Here is a 22,505-nt window from a genome sequence, read left to right on the forward strand (position 1 = left end):
AGAGAGAAATAATTTTAAGCTCAGGTTTGCATCATTTCCTCTGTGGATTTTTTTCTCATGTGGCTGCACATTCCAGATAGTTTTTGTAGTGAACGCATTCCTCTTTTACAAATAGTTTCATTGTATTTTAATAAGAGAGAAATGTTTCCCTTAGTAGCAAAGTTCACTTAAATCTGTACTTATATCAGTTAAACAGAGAAAAAAAGACAGAATAAAACAGATCAATGACTCGTCTGACATTTTTAGTCAGTACAGAGGAAAAGGATTTGAACTTAAAAGAAAGAGCACAAACGGTGTCTCTTTGCACATTCTTTTGACGAATCCATGCCTGTAAAATGATCGGGATTGGTCAAAGCAAACCATCATTCCATTGGCTAAAAGTCCAGTAATGGGTCAGTTGGCTGTTGTGGCCGCAGCCTGAGCCCACAGTGTTATCTGTGACTACAGAGGGCAGTCAGACGTGGCAGGAGATGGAGAGTGTAGATTTACCCCAGTGGAAAACTACACTTCTGTTGGCTTGAAAGGACTCTCACGCACACACGCACACACACACACACACACACACACACACACACACACACACACACACACACACAGAGTCATGTGCCATTCACAGTCCTCATACAAGCACATACACACAGATCCAGTACAAACAGCCACATGCACACACACCTACAGTCTAAAGCCTGTGGGGAATTTCATTGAACACAAGGAGCAGTAGAATTCCATCACACATGCCAGGGGTTTCATGCCAAATTACCCTTTAATGGGATATTAAATGGCAGGAATTTGGCTCAATGTTTTTCTTCTTGCTCCGTACCAGATTTCGCCCCGTCCGACATCATATAGATCATTATACGCCAAATAACTTCCAACGTTTTTGCGGACGGAGACTGAGAGATCTCCGTCAGACATTTTACACGAGGTTGACACTGGTACATTTTCTCAGGTTCTTTCCTTTATGGACTCTGGTTACAGCTGAGTACAGGAGTCTGATGGTGAGTGTAGAATGCTTGCCAATTCTTCTATTGATGTGGAAAAGTACTGATAGTTGAAAGCAAGTCAGGGGCCACCAGGACGTTTCCAATAATTAGATTTTTCAGTGCCTCTTTCAAAAGTGCATCTATTAGATTAAGATAATGAGCATTTTTTCTGAGTATACAGCCATGTTAGTGGCTCTGTGAGCTAAATGCTATTGTCAGCATTCTAAAATGCTCAGAATGAAAATGCTAATATAGTATCCATAACATTTTCCCCCCACTGGCACCCCAGACCCCCCTAGAGTAGAGTTTTACTGGCCTCTTGTATATTTTTTCTGGTCTATAAAAAAGAGGGAAAAATTGTTAATTTATTAATCATAGGCCTATATAAATTGTATTGATTCATCCAAACAACAAACAAAAAGCCTATTCTGCATCTACAAATAGAAGTTCAGTTTAGTTGGATTTGTGATTCCTAGTTATTATATAGTATGCTTGTTTTATTTTAGGTGAAAGGCCGTAGTAAGGCTCTATTTACACTGTTTCAAGGCCATGACACGGCTGCCTTCACTTACTCTTTGTAAACTCCCAATGTCGAGGATGATGTATGACGATACATCAGTATTGTGTATTTTGGTTGTCAAAGAGCAATACAAACTTTTATAATATAGTTTTGGTATATATGTTTTAGTTCTTAAATCATGCGACATAGCTTATTTGCCACAATGTTATGAAGAGGAGAAGACGTGCTGAACAGGCAAATATCAGATATTTAAAGTAAACTTGTTTCATTTTAACAAAAGCCATTTGGTATGTAAGTGTGTTTCCTCTTTGTGTTAATATTGTAGTAAGCTGAATATGTCCCAGCCATGTTTACTGGGCTGTTTTACATTTCATTTTGAATTGATTGTATAATTGAACGCAGTACTGGGGAAGCTGACTTTGCAGTTAGCTAGCTAGTAGTTTCGCTTTGCCAGACCTTCCTCCACAGCGCTGTGGAGGAGGGTCTGGCTAGTCCACACAACATTCCCGGATGGGAGAAAACATGGTCTGGTTTATTGGCATTTCTTTCTAACACAAATAACACATAGCTAGAAATGTCATTAGTTTAGCAGGTAGGCCTATTTGGTCGTAATGTTGGAAACATTTTGATCCCATGAAGGCGCTACATGTAAAGTCAGGGGACCACCAAAGTTATACAGTTCATTCAAAGGGGGAGAATGAGTTAGTGCACCAAATTTCATGGCAATCCATCTAATAGTTGTAGAGACATTTCACTCAAAACCACAAATGTCAACCTCTCGGTGGCGCTAGACAAAAAGTCACTGGATCGCCAAAGTTATGATGGTGGTGCCATGCCGCTTACCTTGCACGGCAGCTGGATTCTCACGATATTACTAGATCACACGAGAATCACACCACATATCACATATCACACACAAATCTTTAAGTCTATCTTTAAGTAATGCGTTTGTGTCTGAACTACCAGCTCACTGGATCAATCAGCGTCCTGTTAGGAGCTACTGGCAGCTACGGACGAGGTTTAGGTGTGTGTGACAGCCGTGACTGTTCGATCAAAACAACAATGGCGGACGTGATAGACAGATGGTTCATCCAATAACCTACCAGGTATTTTTTTTTTTATTGAAAGTGCCTGCCCTTTTCCAAACAGTTTTCAATGACGGCTCATATGGTTCTGTGTAACAAACCATCTGGCGCGTCAGGTTGCCATGCCGCTAGCATGGCTAAAAAGTAGTTTTAGAAGGCCGCTTTATTGTTTTTCTGTTTACTCTCCATTGTTTACATGCTACACAATAATTTAACAAGAGTCTACAGCCATGATGTGAGACTACAGCAGTACTAGCTAAATGCTAATGCATGCTAATGTGCTCTGAATGTCAATGCCAAAAAGCTAATGTTAAGCAGGTACAGCAGGTGTATACTTTTTACTATGTCCTTGTCCACCTCATCTTTATTTAGCATGTTTGCATTTTGATGTGATACTGTAATTAGCACCAAACACAAAGTACAGCTAAGTCATTAGTTTTGCAGGTATTTGGTGTTAAAGTGAAGTATTAGATTTTTTTTTAAATTTGACCTGATGATGGCACTAGATGAGAAATTAAGGGATTTCCGAAGTTATGGAAATAAATCCAAAGGGAACATGAATATCTGCAATGGCTAAATATATAATTTGTTCAAACTTCCAAAATGGCCTTTTATTTATTTTGGTCTGTTACTGTGTTTTGCATTTTGCATCGACCAACATCTAAGTCAGAGTCACCTTTATTTTATAGCATTGTAGTGACTTATTTCTAAGTCATGTGCTGTTCAACACACAGTTTCCTTAGAAATACATTCAATGAAAACAGCAGTGTTTGACGGCAGCAGTTGAGATCCTAAGGGCCTTTTTAGAATTAGGTCGTAGTGAGTGCCAGACAGTTATTGAATCCTGGAGAGTTCATTGGCACTTAAGGAGCTCAGGAGTCATCCAGGTTAATGGAAGAAAAGTAATCGTAATGTGGAAAAAAAAAGAAAAAAAAAGGTTTAGATTTCTTGTCTTGAGTTAGACAGGTAGAAAGATGTGATGGTTGTTCACGATAAAAAGAGATTTCTATCATGGCTGTTCCATATTACATAACACATAACAAGACACTTAACTGGATTTACTTTACCATTAATGTCTCTCTTGTTTCCTCTCCCAAGAGAAACCCAACTGTGATTATTTATACAGCAGCGTTGTTGAGGGATGGTGGCTGTTGTGTCTGATTGAGGACTCAAATGGCACGTTCGCTGACTGATGAACGACGGTGTGATTTACTGTAGGCCATAAAGCAACAGGAAAGACAATGCTTAACGCGAGGCTGCTTGGTGACAATGAGCCACTCCCGGACAGTGATAGATGAGGACTCCTCATCTTAGGAATCCAGAGATGTGGATAGACTGGCTACGATTTGCTCTTTCCACAGTTTCATAGGAAAGGCAAAAGGGAAGACAGAGAGAGGAGGGGCTTGGGAATGTTGTTCCAAGGCAGCAGCTTTTGCCAAGACTTACTGAGTTCAGGTTGGGCTTTAGGAATGATTGTGAAAGGGATGAGAGGAGGGAGAGGGAGGCACTTGTTCCATCCAGATCTAGAGTTGAGTTTATCCAGCAGTGGCCTGTTAGGAGAATAAAGACAGCATGGTGGCGGTGGCTAAGAGACACAGAGATGGTGGTCGGAAGAAATGAGAGTGTGCATGTGCATAAAGATAGGGAGAAGAGGAAAATCTGTCATAGTGAGGACAGTTGACTAGGTGTCAGGCTGAGGCGAGGGTAAAGTTCACATTCATATTTTTCACATTTTATTTATATTTTTGCACTTACCCCTAGTGGTGCCTGGCCATGTAAATCATTTTTGTTTGAATATCCACCTCTGAAACTTCTGTCACTGCAATCGAGATGATTTGAGTATTTTTAAATGTTTATTTGTAATACTCAACAGTAGGGTGTCTTTCCAAAAACAGTGTCCCTATTACGATGGATTACCCAGAGACCTGTCTGCCAACTTCTTAAATCTTAAATTCAAATGGATTATTCTCAATTATATTGAAAAATCAAAGTCAGTAGTTTTATGTGCAGATTTGCAGATTCATTTTGAACTTAAATAAACCATGAATGAAAAAAAAGGTATGGTAAATGGTTAAATGTATTTCTTCCATTTTGTTCACAGTGAATTGGCTAGAATTTTGTTGTTCAAGGACAAAAAAGGCACACATTCCGGCATATTTATCATATTTGTTTGCTGCTTGTTACTTTACATTGAAAATGTCATAAAAATGTAGTGAAACGCTATTGAAATGTACTGTAAAACAATCTTGTGGCACCCTTAGTAACAGGATTAAGGGACATTGTTTCCAAAAAGACAAGTACGTTTTTTTCTGTGTAAGTAGCACCATGAATGAAATTCGACTTACCTATAAGGGTGTTGGGATATTAGGGTGGAGAAGGAAATGTGAGAGGCCGGTAATCTAAACTAGCTGAGTGGCAACATATCGCTAGGGGTATGTTGAAAAATGTGTTGTTGTGAAATTTGTGTTAACTGACCCTTTAAAGCCAGTTTAGAATGACGACTTACCGTATATTGCAGATAATGCACAAAAGGTAAGGATTATACAATAAGTTAAACCCCCCCTAACAAGTGTAGCATTAGAAACATATTACACATACCCCGATACATATGTGCACAGATGTTACCACCCTGGTCAATGCATGCTTATGTGTTATTTCACATAATATACTCTTAATTCATTTTGCACTTTGTCTCCACAATGTGGAGTCCTCAGTGATGTATATCAATGCTGTAAAGTGTCCAGCAGGGTGTGGCTGGTCCAATGGTGGGAAAGACTGGGAGTTGGCAGAGGTGAGGTATAATCCTGGCATTAAGCTGTGGTGCAGCTTCATGCGAATGGAAAGGTGGATAAAAACACAGAGAGGGGGAGCGCGAGAGAGAGAAAGAGAGAGAGAGAGGAAGAAAAAAAACCCAAATGGTAATCCTCTGTCACTGGAAGATGGGATATTGGCCTCCGACCACTAAACAGAGGCTGGGTGCGAGGCAAACAAAAAGAAGACAGCACCAGACTGAGACAGTGTTCATTCTAGCCGTCATCCTGCGGAGAAGTGGTAACAGACAAACATCGGAACAGACACTGTTTATACGCAACTCCCTAACATAGAACTGGAAGAGTGCGAAATAATGAGGCCTCTCAACCTGATCGTTTTTAAATCATCAAGGCTTTTAGGCACACGCACAGACAGTCACACAATCGGGTCATCATATTCAGAAAACACAGCTGCCTGCCTAGTCAGGGAAACCGTGCCGCACTGCCCCGGTCTGAATAAAACACAAATTGTTTCCATTTTCAAAGCCGAGCCGCGTCTAGAATAATAGGCTGCCATTGTGTTAACACGGGATAGAGGAGAGCAGAGAGAGGTTTTATAAGAGAGAAGAGGTGTGACGTAGTGAGGAGATGGGACACACTCACTCACAGAAATCCCCCAAGAGTGTGAGAGGGCAATTCAACCTACCACTGTGAAGAATTGCAACATAATGATGCAGTGAGTGCAGCGCAAACATATCATTTGGCCTCCAGCTCCCAAAAAAAAAGGATATTTTTGGGCACATGAAAACACTTACAAATCCGAATAATGTTTACTTGTGGTTTTCCCTAATGTGTGTGTTTTGTGCGCCGTAAACAACAACTGTACTTCCCAGAGGATGTTACTGGGGAAACCTGTGATGGAATGGCTCGACGGGGAAGAGTCAGCCCTGTTTTGTCTCTTTTGTACCTGTTGTGTCAAAGCAGTGAGGACAGGCTCATCTGTTCATCATCAGCGGCGTCTTCACTCCAGAGATGTGTCCCTGTTGTCATGAAGTCAGCATTTGAAGTATGAGCCCACTGATCCTCAGATGCTATCACTGTCTTTTTCAATCTTTTGTGATGATCATTTTCAAGCGATCATCTGTTGTCACGCCAAATCCTAATTCTGGCTCTCTGCTCGTGATGAGCCAGTTGGTTCCGTTTGTCCATGACACCCTGGCAGTCCACGTGCGCGCACACGCACACGCACACACGCACAAGCACACACACAAACACACACACACGCACACACACACACACACACACACACACACACACACACACACACATTCGCCATGGCAACGTATTTACTTCTTCGTCGAGACACTCTTCTTATTTTGGCTGATTTATGGGGGCCCTGATTACACTCTGTTTACTGGCACTCGTAAACACAATGACAACCTGGCAGTGCTTAAACATCTGAAACACTGTTATTATTTCTCCATCTAGCAAGAAGACACAAAGCGTAATCCTCATTGCAGGATCTTGGTTATCTGCCCCGACCGCAGCCACACACATACACACACACACACACACACACACACACACACACACACACACACACACACACACACACACCAGTGTGTCATTTGCCGGGCAGACATGGGGAAAAAAAAGCAACACAGAAAAAGAAAGGCAGCGGATGGGAGAGTAATTTGTTGGCAGCGGTTCAGTATCTGTCTGGCTCTGTCACTGTGTGTATGTTCTATTTAATAGTGTAAGAGCTAATTATTCAATATTTTTAAGTGATGAAAGTGTTGTCAGGGCAAAAGGAGAAGGCATTAAATTCACGCCGTGTATGATGTCTTTGGCTAACTGAGTGGAATTGACAGTTTGGTTTTTCGGAACCTCAGACTCAGACTTCTTCACCACCCACAGAGACCGAAGGAGACAGAGAGAAACTACTAGGAGAGGTAATATGAAAGTAGCACTGGCAGAGCGCATGGCAGTGGAGTGCCAAGGCATCTCTAACTTCATTTACAGACTCCTCTTGATATTATAAAAAGCACAGATCATTAAAGAAATATATATAAAAAAATAGACCTGGAAGCCCAAAAGCAGTAAGTGATTGCTCGGTGACTCTGTGGCTTGGGTTGGTGTCAAATCAAAGATAGCATCAACAGACGTTGCCTGAAGCGTTCGGCATTTCCATTTTGGTCAGAACCAAAAACACTTGGCTAAAAGTAAGCGGTCCATGCAGTCACATGTCTGCACATTCAGTAATTTGAGTGTCATGACATAGGCGTTGCTGGAGGTAAAGTGTGCCTGCAGGGTGAAACATTTTCTGTCCAGTGAAGAGCTATGACTCATCAGACCTCGACTGGCTGCCTGAAAAATCAAAGGAGCCGCGTAACGACCTGTGGTTGTACAGGTCAGCGGCCAGCAGATTGTCCAGTCTGCAACGCCACTCTGGTTCTCATCAGGTGCTGTAGAGGAAATCGGCTTAGCTCATTTCCTTACTTCAACAATTGAGTTTGGATGTGTGTGTGTATGTGTGTGTTTCCAACTATCTGTCTTTCTCCTGCGGTGGAATAATCTTCTCATTCCGATCAAAGCAAACACATTTTACTTTCTGCCCAGCAACATAAACCTTTTTGATTCCACTTTTAATCAGTCATCCTTTCTAAAGGGTTATTAGTTAAAATAATAGCTTTATTAATTGTCAAGTAGGGCTGTGTATTGGCAAGAATCTGGCGATACGATACATATCACGATACATGGGTCACGATTTAATATATTGCAACATATTTAGATACTGTGCTTAAGGCGATATATTGGGATTTTTTTTAAGTATCATTTTAGAAAAACTAATATTTAAAAAAAGACATGATGTGCATAAAAGTCAAAGAAGTTTACTTTAGGTAAATAATTCAGTACACAGAAAAATCAAACTGCCAGTTTGGGATTGTGGTTCACAGGTTCTCAGTGAGCTAATGTTTATATGCTACATGTAGGCCAAAGTTCAGCCATAGCTACATTGTTAGCTTCTAGCAAAAAGTCAGGCACTGTTAGACACTGTTAGGTAAGGACACTAGTGGTGTGTCTCAGCATAGCCATCTAGTGGTAGGGGGTTTAAACACAACATAAAGGTGAACCACTGTCTTACATGAATATTTTTGCACGTAAACTTAAAAAAACCCGATATTGCATTTTTGAAAATCAATACAGTATTGCAAAATAAAATATCGCGATACTCAAGTGTATCGTTTTTTTTCTTACACCCCTATTGTCAGTACATATTTTATTGATACCTTCTAGATCAGTTATTTAAGTTATTTTTGAGAACAAATTTTGAGTTGCAAGGCTCTCTTGCTTTCATCTTTTTAGCTGATCTAGCTGATGACGTTTTTTTCCGATGACTCTTTAGAAAGTGAGAAACTCATTATGCTTTTTAAATTTACTAACATGAGTAAATGCAGACTTAATAGTTTATTATTAATGACATTAACATTTTGAACTGCAAACTTTACTCACCAGCAAAACTGATTTTTTTCTACAGCCTGGCAACCCAGAAGTTACATTATGAATAGATTACATCTGATCCATAAGGCACAATAAATGAGTTATTAACCATTAATACGGTATAGCCATAAGTTACAAACTCTTCATGAAGGGTACCTTATGAGAAACTGGTACCAACTTTTCTTCTTTACATTTTAAATTCCTCTTTAAAGATTTGACAAAATAATCTTAACTCAAGGCCCTCTTTCTAGATGTCATGGTCTTCATCAGCACATAGAGTCTGAGTTTGGAACTTTGGTCTTCTCGGGGCTGTAGTTGCTCATACGGTCGTAGAGCTCCAGAAAAAAGCTAGTAAGTGGACCTTGAGTTGAGATAATCTTGTCAAACATTACATTTACATTACATGTATTTAGCTGACGCTTTTATCCAAAACAACTTCCGATAAGTGCGTTGAACCATGTGGGTACAACAACAAAAATGGCACACATGAATCACACAAACTACTATCAAAACAAACTTTCACATTCACATTTTGGAATATACGCTTATTTGCTTTCTCGCTGACAGTTAGATGAGAAGATCGATGCCAGTCTCATATGACAGTGGTACCAATCTTCTCATTTAACTGTCAGACTATTCCTTCAAAATCCTGTCCTTCCTCTTATCTGCTCTGGTTTTTTTAAACACATTACTCTTTTGTTTTATGGTCATGGGAACATTGTAAAGCCATTGCAGACTTATTTTTGGCAACCTAAGACTTGACGCTTATTCTAAGTCTCTTTGGAAAAGACCACCAACTAAAAGCCTAAAACGTCAATGTCATATAAAACGTGTGTGTGTGTGTGTGTGTGTGTGTGTGTGTTTATTTGTCTGCCTAATTCAGCCCAGCCCTTGGTTGGTGCAGCAGGGGCTGCCTTGTTTATTGTTGTATGTTGCTAACAACAGCACCAGATGGTAATGATGATAGTCAACCACTCTCCTCAGTTCATCTTCTTAACAGGTGTAACCTCATTCACTTTCTGATGTTCTTGTTTTCTCTCATTTTCACCAAGTTGTGTTAAAACTAGTCAATTTTTTTTCTTGTTTGCCCTCTTTTTGCTCTCCCTCCATTACCCCGCGGTGATGTTAAGTGAGCTAGTATTTTTGGACTTCCACCATGACGCCAGAAACCATCAAACTTCTTAGCTTTCCCCTTTGGCGGTCCATGAAACCCCACTGTCAGTGGAGCCCAAAGGCAACAGCATGTGGACTGAGTGTTCGGTAGCAAAGTAGTAAAGAAAAAAAAAAAAAAAAAGATTGAAAAAAAAACAAGAAGAAAAAAAGAATAAAGTAATAAAAAGTCCTCCATGATTTATTGCCGATTTCTTGAGTCTTTGGCATTGCTCTTGTTTTAAAAAATCTGAGTTTTAAATGTTTTAGGCACAGAGCTTTGGAAATCGAGTTTTTGTACGCAGTGGTGCATTTCCAGATCCTGGGGTCGGGGGCTTCCATGGGCAGGGACTGGAGCCTAGTCTAAGGGGAGGTCCTGGGAGTCAGGGTGGCCGCAGAAAACATTGTTTTGTATGTTCTGAAAGGAGCATCTGGACGGTGGCTGCCTCACACACACTGGAAACACTTAAAGCTGTGGATGGAAAGACTCACGCACGCTGTACTTCACAGCCCACAGTGACTTCAAAACACACAACACACTGTCTTCTGCATGTTGTTTGTCTTAGGTGTCGCTGCTATTGATCTTTTTGCTGCTGTCACAAACCAATCAATATGGTGAGCCCCGCAGCAGTAAACACCAAGCTAATATATTTTGGGGGAACATCATCAACACATGAAAACAGTGTAATTGGTCTGTAATTGCAGAGCTGTGATTATGCAGAATGGTACATATTATTACTCAGGACCAATCTGCTTCTGAGCACTGGCAACAATCAAAGACTATCAGATGACCGATAAGAGAAGGATGTTCTCTTGTCCAGTTTCATTGACACTGCCTCTGTTCAGACTAAAACGATAGCCGCGATCAAGACCATCTTCCTGCTTGACCCCGAACTCACAGGCCGCTTGGCCCGAAGTGGTGGTTAGAAAAACCGCAAGAAGAGCTGTCTCCAAGTGATCTCACCCCCGGTCCTCAAATCCTCGGACTGCTTCGGGACTCTGACTAGGGAAGCTTAGGAAATTATGTTCTGTGAAGCACATTGGGCTGTATGCTTTCAGGAATGGGGTTATATACAGTAAATAAAGTTGAGTTCACAGTCTTCAAGTCCTGATCAGTCCTATCTGATATCCACAATTTAGGCTAAAACACACAAATTGAGAGTATGAAAACATAGGAGATAAAGAAGAGATGGATAACATTAAGAGCTTTCAAAAACAGTTTTTGGAAATATGGAAGAAGTGCTTATTCTTGACATAGCACAGTCACCCCTTATATAAACATAGACGGGAAACATTGCATTTGTTTTGGCTGGGCTGCATGAGAATGGTCAGTCCCCGAGTACCTGTATCATGGGGTAGTACAGCAAATCGCTGCAGCAAGGGCTGAATGACTGGAGGACATAGAAAGAAAGACCTGAGGAATATCAATGAAGGAAAAGGGACTCGCTGATAAAGTAAGATAAAGAACGAGGGAAAGGTCAGCAGGGAGTTGTGGCGCACTAAAACCTAAAATCTCATTTTGTGGTTTGTACTTCTGGGTCATCATGTCCTCATCTCCCTCTCACACATGCACACACATTTCTCTCCTGTCTAAGAATCATCAACAGAAGGAAATAGCTGAGAGTGAAGTCCGTCTCTCTCTGTGGAACACACCTATTACAGAGCGAACAGGAAAACTACAGGAAATTTCATAATCAGGCCCATATTAGCCCGGGGCCCTGCAAACCCAGTACTGTCAGTGTGGGTCACGCTACATGGGAAAACTTCAGGAAAACAAAGGAGGAACAGAGTAATGGTGTTGGGAATAATTAGGCGCTTATGACAGCTTGCAAAATCCTGAACACTGGATCCAGATCTTTGGAAAGTCTATAAAGGGCTTTGGCGAGGTTAGAGGTGACAAAGCAAAACGGTGAAATCTTGTGTGTTTTCTCCGACGCCGGAGGAGTTTGGAGTTTTGGCACTCCAGCTCTGTGGCTGTCTGCGACGATGCTAAACCTCAAACACAGTGTCCCTGCGCAACCTTTTCCAGTATAACAATCATGGGAATGAAATACCAGCGAAAATGAAGGGTGCAGATTTTCATTAGCAGTAGAAAACGCTCAGGAACGCCCTTCGACTGTTGTGTTGCGGTGGCGCAAGGAAGGGCTCGTTAAAATGGCAGCTCAGGTTTAGACATTTGCTTTACTGGGAAATGTGGCATGGAGGGTGCAAGAGACTAATTGTCCCTGCTGGGACATCTGGGAGGGTGAAGAAGGACCTAGTTAAGACAAACTCATTGGTACCTTTGGGCTACATGGACGTTTTAGGAGAATTTGCCTTCTTTTAAATGTTCTTAAGTCGACCAGTCATCTATACCTGGTCACGATTTAGCTTCTTAAAAGCTCACAGGGCCTTAGCTGTTTCTTTAGTTTGCTTAAAGAGAGCGCCTGGAGGCTGCACGGCTAGGAAATCCAGATGCTCTGCTCTCTTTTAATGCCTCATGAAACACCAAGCCTGTATCATCATATTCACTGCTGGGCAAAACGTAACTAGAGCTAGACCCAAGACAGAAGACAGGTTCAGCGCAAACACACTTGCAAATTACACCTCCCCCCCCTCCCCACACACACACACACACACACACACACACACACACACGCGCACATGGTCTTTCTCTCTGTAGCATGCTGAAGTAAACACACTGGTTGCCCTGAAGAAAAGTTTGGTTTCATTGTTTAATGACTCTACTATTCCTCGCTAATGTTTTACATATGAGATAGAGATTGCTCCCATTTGAAGAGAAAAAGAGAGAGCAGACATCCATCTTTCTCTCACTGACTCACTTGCTGCCTTTTCATTCCCACTCAAATCTTTTACGCTCAGTCATTTTCGATCTGATTTCCTCAGACAACTCAATTACGTTGGCCGGGGCCCATTTGTTTTCGAACAAAATATTAGGGAATGGAGTTTATGAGTCATAAGAAACATCTTTCAACTCGATCCTATTAGTCACCTTGTTTCTTGACGGCTTCTTGCAAAATGTCCTTTTTGTCCAGCATCTGAGTAAAGAGAGAAAACAGAGCAACACATGTTTGCACAGGACACGGTGTACACTTACAGTACAGACCTCACACAGAACCATGCGCGCGCACACACACTCACCTCCTGCGCCTGTCCGTTCAGCTAGATTTCAATAAATCCTCATTGACCCCTCAGAACTCTGCAAAGCTAACCTTTTTATTTTCTTCTTCTACTTTCAGAAACCACAGACCATGGCTCAAGTAAATGTGACAAGTGAGTGGACTTTCTTTCACCTTGCTGCCGAGATCAAATCCTCTATTTTCATTCATTACAAGCTGAACTTGACCTCTAACTCCCCGCTCTTTGTTTTGTTCTTTCCTGTGCATGTTTGCGTTTTCCTCTGAACATCAGTGGCAGCGGTGGCGTCGGAACTGCGCAAAAGGAGAGGGTGAAGGGCAAAGACGAGACATACTGGAGAGAGATCAACGCCGCTATGGCCTTGACCAACTTGGCGCAAGGGAAGGACAGCACCTCCGGGACCACGAGCTGCATCATCCAGAAGTCCTCCCACATAGCAGAGATCAAGACTGTTAAAGTGCCTCTAATGCAGAAATATTAGCCCTGACATCGTCCTCCCATCTCTTTATGCAAACCAGCAAACATTCCTGTTTCAGCAAACTCGCCAGAGTCCATATAAACTCTGGCAGCAGTGAAAAGAGAACTGTTGTTTAGGGAGGGTGGGGGTGGGGGAGGTGTGGGGGGGGGGGGAGGTTTGGTTGTTATTGGTGTCTTAAAAAGTGTGAACGAGGCCATGACCATCATTTTCTTTGCTGGGTTGACAGACAACTGTTGATGAGTTTCACTGCAGTATTTCCTAAAACAAGACACTTTTGTAACGTTAACTTATTTTTGGATGAGTCAGATTTTTTTATTTCCTTTTTTTATGCTACGGAAATTTGTATTTTGCCAAAAGTGCCTTTGTTATTTAGACAAATAACTCCCCGACTTTGGTCAATGCAAAGTACGGATACTGAGGTGCCTCTCACTCTTCGGGATTTGTTTTGTGAATGAAAACCATAACAGCCTGTGCCTTAAGGACTGAATGAGCTCACCATCTGAGGCACTGATGAACTCAAATAGCACACACACACATACACACTCTCTTAGAATACACCCAGCAGTAATTCCCTGAAGGCATTGTGCTTATTTTGGCTGGAGTCTTCATTTTGACTGTAAACCGAAGGCTGTTTTGTCTCAGTCAGCCTCTCGTTGCCGGCAGCTCAACAATAACTGTTGGATATGTACAGTAGATAAGCTGCCCTAACGTGAGCAGCAGATCTACAAGCAGTCTCCGCCTTGTCCACATGTCGGCCTTGGATTTCATTACCCAGCGAAGGATTCCTTTCTTATCGGGGCTATTAGTTGCTGAAACGTGCCCAAACGCTCAGCTGGACCCAAATGAAGTCACGTTCACCCACGCAGTGACAGAAGTACGTAGATCTACAGGCATGCTTTAAGGAGAAGTATGCCCTATCTGTTCCAACAGAAGTATGCCATGTCCTAAAAGGGATGTTTTTGCTTTGCATTATCAGTGTTTTATGTGCACATTGTTACCTTTTTTTTTTTTTTACATGTTTGTGCTCAGAACAAGATGGTCTGGAGTGAATGAAAAAAAAAAAAAGCCACCACCATCTTTTGATCCTCAGCCCTCTCAGCTGTTTAGCATTACATTCAAATTGCTGTTTACAAGAAGCCAGAGGATGGACTCAAAAATTGACTTTCCACTCTCGCTTTCTTTTTTACTTCAAAAATACTTTCAGTATTATCTATTTGTCGGCCAAGCAAGTGTTCAAAGTATTTCTTATTGTCTGTCTCTATATGTGTGGCTGTTTTGTTTTTGATCAGAACTTTGTACTTGGTTTCACTAAACCGTACCGCATTAAGAGCTTCTTTTGTCATCCAATGGAAAGAATCTCTTTTCTAGAAAGGACTTATGTACGGTGCATATGTTATAAACGTTTGCGGCAAACGATGCCAAGTTCACAAACTGGGGGAAATCGAGTTGGACTTACGGGAGAAACTCAAGTTGTCTCTCTATGCTGACTTTTTAATTTGATGTATGCCTTTAAGGTACTGTTTATGTGTGCCAAAATGTACACTCCTTCATACATTGTGCAGTTTTTTATTTCTTTGACAAACACATACTGCGTTTATGGTCAAAGACTTTGAGAGGGAGTGAAGTTGCACAAAGTGACTTTTTGACCTTTTTTTATGTCTTGAATGTGCAAACTGTAAAAAGAAAGAAAGTTGCACTTACAGTTATTGGTTTTCAGTCAGAAAACACACAGCCTCCATTGATGGTGTATTTACATAAAGGTGACGAGCAGTAAAAGAAATGAAGTACAAGCCTATGTTATTCCTGTTAGCGTTCCTATGGAGGTATAATGAAATCTATCGCACTAGCCAATCCCCAGGCACTATTTGCTTATGCAGTGGGGGTTGTGGGCTCCCACATGTGTTTTTTATACACCTGATCCAGGCAGGGTAGCTGCGGGGCAGTGTCGGGCCCGCTCCTTGTGTTTCTAATCGCACCTCTGAACCTCTGGACCACAACCCTCACACCTCACATGATACCCGCTCGCTGGGAAGAGAAAGAGCGAGGTTAGGAGGCTTTAGAGACAACAGAGCAGCCTTTGTTGTCCCTTTACCTACAGTCACTCCACAACGACGACGCCAGTTCTAACAAAAGGGGTTTCCACGGCCAAGACTTTGGTACTGTACATGCCTTTTTTTCCAGCACAAGCCCTACTTCCACAACCATGCTGACAAATGGAAAGCAGTGGTATGTATTAAAGCCTATAAATTATTATTGCAGACTTTGTAAAAACAAAGTGGTGACCATAGTTTGTTTTTTATTGTTAAGTTATATAAATTGAGATTTTTGTTTTGTTTGTTTTGATAGAGACTGGATTTTCAATCCAATGACCAAATGCATATCTCCATGTATTGTCCGAGTTGCTCTCATGTAAAATTTCTTTTATAACAACAGTTGGTCAAAGCAAATAATGAATGAATAAACCTCTGAATAAAAAACATGTCATGTTTGTTCATTTGTTGATGTTCATTTTCACAAGATTTTCCTGCTTCATTTATTTATTGCATGGGCTGCATGGAGGCAGTGAAGGAAGCTGTAAACAACTTTGACATATCATAACCTTATAAATGGCTAACCTGTTAGATATGGAGCAATATTAGCATTTATTTGGAGTCATGTTTGTGTCCACTTGACTCCACTTTTGCTCTGTTTTCATCTCCATCAACTACTTAGAAAAATATCTGGCTCTTTAACTGTTTAATGCTCCACTATGTTAACTAGTTGCTAACTTTGTCTGCAGTTTGGTCCTGGAAAAGGTAGTGTACACTTGAACTTTTACACTGAAAACTGCTGCCTGCTGGAATAATTTAATTCATTTAATTAATACTTTTTATTGATCCCCAGTGGGGAAATTACAATTTTTTCACTCTGTTGTTAGAACACACTACACACAGGCCTGAAATACACACACATGCTCAGTACCTATACATGCACAAATGGAGAGATGTCAGAGTGAGGGGGCTGCGACTGCTTGACAGGCGCCCCGAGCAGTGTTCGGTGCCTTGCTCAAGAGCACCTTGGCAGTGCCCAGGAGGTGAACTGGCACCTCTCCAGCTACCAGTCCACACTCCGTACTTCGGTCCGTATGGTCCCAACTCCCTATGGACTAAACTACTGCCACTGAGTTGTGAGACTGAACCCCAAAACAGTACATTTTCATACCGTACATCAAAACAATTAGCATAGGATGTTAAAACACTGTAGAGCTGAAAACTGCAGCTTCAGGAGATCATTATCTTTGGGTCCATTACTATAAGGCAACCTCTTTCACAATACATTTAGTTATTTGATTTATTTTTAACATAAAAAATATCAAATGGTGCAGTGATACAAATTTGACTTAATCATTAATCTTCTCTAAAAAGCCTCAGATTATATGTAGGGTATCGAGTGTGTTTATCATTTGAAAAGAGGGAAAGAAATAAATCGCAAAAGACAAATATGAATTCTGGCCCGTTGAGGCAGTTTTAGTTTTCTTTTGTTGATGTCACCAGGCTAAAGTCTTAATTCTAACCATGGGCCACCGCTCGACACTGATCACAATATAGGAGATGTTTGTTTATGACACACAAGGCGGGGTGGTTTTTAAGAGCTAAACAAACTAATCATGACAAACCATTGGAAGAGCTGAATGTATACAGCCGTGATCTGCGTCAACCACACACCACACATTAGTGGTTTGGGCCCCAGCGTTCGCTATCTCCTGTGTATTTTTGCTACCTTTACTGTAGAAGGATGTTGGGCATTTCACTTTATTTGTTTGACCCAGGATCAGATCAAAATCTGTCTCCCAGGAGTTCAAGAGGGCAGCAGCAAGATATAAATGGCTTTAAATAAAATAAAATAAAATAAAGTTTGGCTTTTCTATATCCGCTGATGTGATGTGGACACCTAGGAAAGTCTGTACACATGATTTGAACTCTTGTGGTATTTTAGATCAAGTATGATAGCGTCAATAGACAACTGAGCCTTTGTGCAGTGTCTGAGTCTGAAGGCATCTCGGGAGGCCAGGGGAAGGCTGAATTTATGTCTCATACTTCCTAGGTGTGTCCCTTTTCTCAGGGCTCAGTCTCCCTTCTCTTTCCTGTATATTAATGGCTCTACCATGCCACCGCTCGTCCTGAGCCTGAGCTCTGCCACAGAGCTGACCCATCTTACGTCGGGAAAGAGGAAAGATAGTGAAGGAGAAAACAAGATTGCAAGAAGTGATTTGAGAGACAGGAATAAAGATGCTGAGAGCAGCTGTTCTCAAGCTGGTAGCAGCCAATTCCACAAACTGTAAATGCAGCCCAGTGTTGCTCCGCCATGCATATGACTTTTTTTCGACGTACTATACTATGATGTTTTTCAACATAGTATAATATGACTTTTTTTGTTTTTTCAACATACTATACTATGAGTTTTTTTTATGATTTTATCAACATACTATACTATTACTTTTTTCAACATACTATACTGTGACTTTTTTCGACATACTATACAATGACCTTTTTATGATTTTTTTCGACATACTATGCTATTGTATCATATTGACTTTTTATTGACTTTGTCGAAAAAGTCACAGTAAGTCATAGTATAGCATGTAGAAAAAAATCACAAAGAAGTCATAGTATAGTATGTCAAATAAATCATAAAAAGGTCATAAAGTATGTAGAAAAAATTCATAGCGTAGTATGTCGAAAAAATCATATTACGTCATAGTATAGTATGCTGAAAAAAGTCATAGTAAATCATGTCAAAAAAGTCATTAAAAGTCATATTACAATAGGGTGTTGAAAAAATTCATAAAAAGTCATAGTATAGTATGTTGAAAAAAGTCAAAAAAAGGTAATTGTATAGTATGTTGAAAAAAGTGATATTATTGTATGTCGAATAAAACATAAAAGGTCATAGTATAGCATGTCGAAAAAAGTCATAGTATAGTATGTTGAAAAAAAGTTTTTAAAAAGTCATTGTATAGTATGTCGAAAAATGTCATATTATTGTATGTCGAATAAAACATAAAAAAGTCATAGTGTACTATGACAAATAAAGTCGTAAAAAAACTCACAAAAAGGTCATAGTATAGTATGTCGAAAAAAGTCATGGTATAGTATGTCGAAAAAATCATAAAAAGTCATAGTATAGTATGTTGAAAAAAGTCATAGTATAGTATGTTGAAAAAAGTCATAGTATAGTATGTCGAAAAAAGTAAATAAAAGTCATATTTTATGAAAAAAGTCATAGTATAGTATGTCGAACAAAGTGAAAAAAGTCAGTAAAGTATGTAGAAAAAAGTCATAGTGTAGTATGTCGAAAAAATCATATTAGGTCATAGTATAGTATGTCGAAAAAATTCATAGTAAATCATGTCAAAAAAGTAATTAAAAGTCATATTATAATAGGGTGTTGAAAAAATTCATAAAAAGTCATAGTATAATATTTCGAAAAAAGTCATAGTATAGTATGTTGAAAAAAAGTTTAAAAAAAGTCATAGTATAGTATGTTGAAAAAAAGTTTAAAAAAAGTCATAGTATAGTATGTTGAAAAAATCTTAAAAAGGTCATTGTATAGTATGTCGAAAAATGTCATATTATTGTATGTCGAATTAAACATAAAAGGTCATAGTATAGCATCTCGAAAAAATCTTAAAAAAGTCATAGTGTACTATGACGAAAAAAGTAATATATATGAAAAAAGTCATAAAAAGGTCATAGTATAGTATGTCGAAAAAAGTCATGGTATGGTATGCCGAAAAAGTCATAAAAAGGTCATTGTATACTATGTTGAAAAACAACATATTATTGTATGTCGAATTGAAATAAACGGTCATAGTATAGTATGTCGAAAAAAGTCATGGTATGGTATGTCGAAAAAATCATAAAAACGTAATAGTATAGTATGACGAAAAAAGTCATATATATGAAAAAAATCATAAAAGGTCATTGCATAGTATGTCGAAAAAAGCCACAGTATAGTATGTTGAAAAAAGTCATAGCATGTCGAAAAACTCATAGTATAGCATGTCGAAAAAATCATAAAAAAGTCATAGTATAGTATGTCGAACAAAGTAAAAAAGTCATAGTATAGTATGTCGAAAAAATTCATAGTAAATCATGTCAAAAAATAAGTCATTATAATAGGGTGTTGAAAAAAACCCATAAAAATGTCATTGTATAGTATGTCAAAAAAATAAAAAAAAGTCATAATATAGTATGTTGAAAAAAATCATAAAAAGGTCATAGTATAGTATGTCGAAAAAAAGTCACAGTATAGTATGTTGAAAAAAAGTTTTAAAAAAGGCATAGTATAGTATAACGAAAAAAACATAAAAAAGTCATAGAATAGTATGTCGATAACAGTCATGGTATAGTATGTCAAAAAAGTCATAGTAAAGTATTTAGAAAAAATTCATAGTATAGTGTGGCTGGGTTGGGTAATATTAGGTCTTAGTATAGTATGTCGAAAAAAGTCATATTATTGTATGTCGAATTAAACATAAAAGGTCATAGTATAGTATGTCAAACAAGTCACAGTATAGTATGTTGAAAAAATTTTAAAAAAAAGTCATAGTATAGTATACTGAAAAAAGTTTAAAAAAAAGTCACATTATACTCTTGAAAGAAGTCATAGTATAGTATGTTGAATAAAAGTAAAAAAAAAGGCATAGTATAGTATGTCGAAAACAGTCATGTTATAGTACGTTGAAAAAAGTAAAAAAAAGTCGTATTATACTATGTTGAAAATAGTCATAGTGTAGTATGTCGAAAAAATCATAAAAAGGTCATAGTATAGTATGTCGAAAAAAGTCGTAGTATAATATGTCGAAAAAATCATTAAAAGGTCATTGTATAGTATGTCGTAAACAGTCATATTATAGTATCTCGAAAAAATCATAAAAAAGTCATAGTATAGTATGTCGTAAAAAAGTCATAAAAAGTTCATTGTAGGATAGGATAGACTTTATTAATCCTGCGCTGGGGAAATTCCTTTGCTACAGCAGTTCAAATGAAGAAATGTACACACATCAGTATAACACAAATACACATTAAGTGGACATAGGCGAAAAATATACATTAATCATAAGAAATAGAAAAAATTGAATTAGTTATAATAATAATAATAATAATAGTAATAAATCAAACATATTTACACAATAAACATCCTTCTATAAACAGACAGTATATAAACACAGATGTACAGATGAATAGAAATGAAATATTGCACAGTTGGAGGTGACACAGAGTAATAAATAATAAAGCGTAGTGCAGAATATTGTCCAGTGATGGCTCATATTGCAGAAACAGCTAGCAGTGCTTGTATTAAAGAGTCTGACTGCTGCTGGAATGAAGGACCTGCGGCAGCGCTCCTTCTTGCACTGAGGGTGCAGCAGTCTGCTGCTGAAGGAGCTGCTCAGGGAACTCACAGTCTCATGTAGGGGGTGAGAGGTGTTGCCCATGATTGATGCCAGCCTGGTTAACATCCTCCTCTCACCCACCTCCTCTATGGTGTCCAGAGGGCAGACCAGAACAGAGCTAGCCCTCTTCACCAGTCTGTTTAGCCTCTTCCTGTCCCTCTCTGTGCTCCCAGCTCCCCAGTAGGCTACTGCATAAAAGATTGCAGATGCAACCACAGAGTCATAGAATGTATTTAACAGAGTCCTGCACACACCAAAGTTCCAGATGACCTCCCGGTATTCCTGATCATTCTCCTCTGATACCCTCCCAACAATGGCAGTATCATCAGAGAACTTCTGCATGTGACAGCTGCTTGTGATGTACATGAAGTCCGCTGTATACAGGGTGAAGAGAAAAGGAGCGAGCACGGTACCCTGTGGTGTTCCTGTAATGCTCATCACCACATCAGACACCCAGTCCTGGAGCCTCACATACTGTGGTCTCTCAGTGAGGTAATTGATGGTCCATGCCGATAGGTGGGGGTCAACACCAGCTCCCAATAGCTTCTCCCATAGCAGTGATGGTTGGATTGTATTGAAAGCACTGGATTAATCAAAAAACATGACCCTCACAATGCTCCCAGTGTTCTTCAGGTGTGACAGTGATCTGTGTGATAGATAGATAATGGCATCCTCCACCTGGTTGGTAAGCGAACTGTAGGGGGTCCACTTCTGAGTTCACCAGGGTTCTCAGGTGTCGCACTACAATCCTCTCCAAGGTCTTCATCAGGTGAGAAGTTAAGGCTACCGGTCTAAAGTGGTTGGGCTCCCTGGGATGCGCAGTTTTAGGTACTGGGACCACACACGAAGACTTCCATAGGACTGGAACTCGCTCCAGAATCAGGCTCAGGTTGAAGATGTGCAGGATGACCTGTCGAAAAAAGTCATATTATTGTATGTCGAATTAAACATAAAAGGTCATAGTATAGTATGTTGAAAAAGTCACAGTATAGTATGTTGAAAAAAGTCATAGTGTAGTATGTCGAAAAAAGTAAAAAAGGCATAATATAGTATGTCGAAAAAATAAAAAAAAGAAAGAAAAAAAAGGTCATAGTATAATATGACAAAAAATGTCATGTATAATAAAAAAATCATAAAAAGGTCATTGTATAGTATGTTGAAAAAAGTCATGTTATTCTATGTCAAACTAAACATAAAAGGTCGTAGTACAGCATGTCGAAACAATCATAAAAAATTCATAGTATAGTACAGGGGTGGCGAACCTGTGGCTCTTGAGCCGTATGCGGCTCTTTGCCTGCTCCTGTGAGGCTCTTACTGTGTGGCTGGGGGCTGTGTCATTGGTTGATTGTTGTTTTTAACTTTTCTGAAACATACAGTATTTCAGATAAGTAAAAAAAAAACACATTTGAATGCATCTGCCAATACTGCCAATTATTTTAAAATGGAAAATAATGCAGCAGAGTTTT

General features: G+C 39.5%; 1 protein-coding gene across 3 annotated transcripts in view; it reads left to right on the top strand.

The window, feature by feature from the left end:
• mkxa (mohawk homeobox a) overlaps nucleotides 1–16,079 on the top strand; it is a 29,597-nt gene extending 13,518 nt beyond the window's left edge. For 2 of the 3 annotated variants that reach the window (XM_035998278.1, XM_031320260.2), the window contains 2 exons: nucleotides 13,228–13,261; nucleotides 13,400–16,079. In XM_035998278.1, the coding sequence (XP_035854171.1) occupies nucleotides 13,228–13,261; nucleotides 13,400–13,607 (242 nt within the window). In that variant the 3' untranslated portion in view covers nucleotides 13,608–16,079. The remainder of the gene's footprint in view (nucleotides 1–13,227; nucleotides 13,262–13,399) is intronic. The other variant, XR_004896519.1, reaches the window with a different exon arrangement.
• The last annotated feature ends 6,426 nt before the right edge of the window (nucleotides 16,080–22,505 follow it).

Source organism: Sander lucioperca, chromosome 23 (assembly GCF_008315115.2).
Source record: "Sander lucioperca isolate FBNREF2018 chromosome 23, SLUC_FBN_1.2, whole genome shotgun sequence".
NCBI lineage: Eukaryota > Metazoa > Chordata > Actinopteri > Perciformes > Percidae > Sander > Sander lucioperca.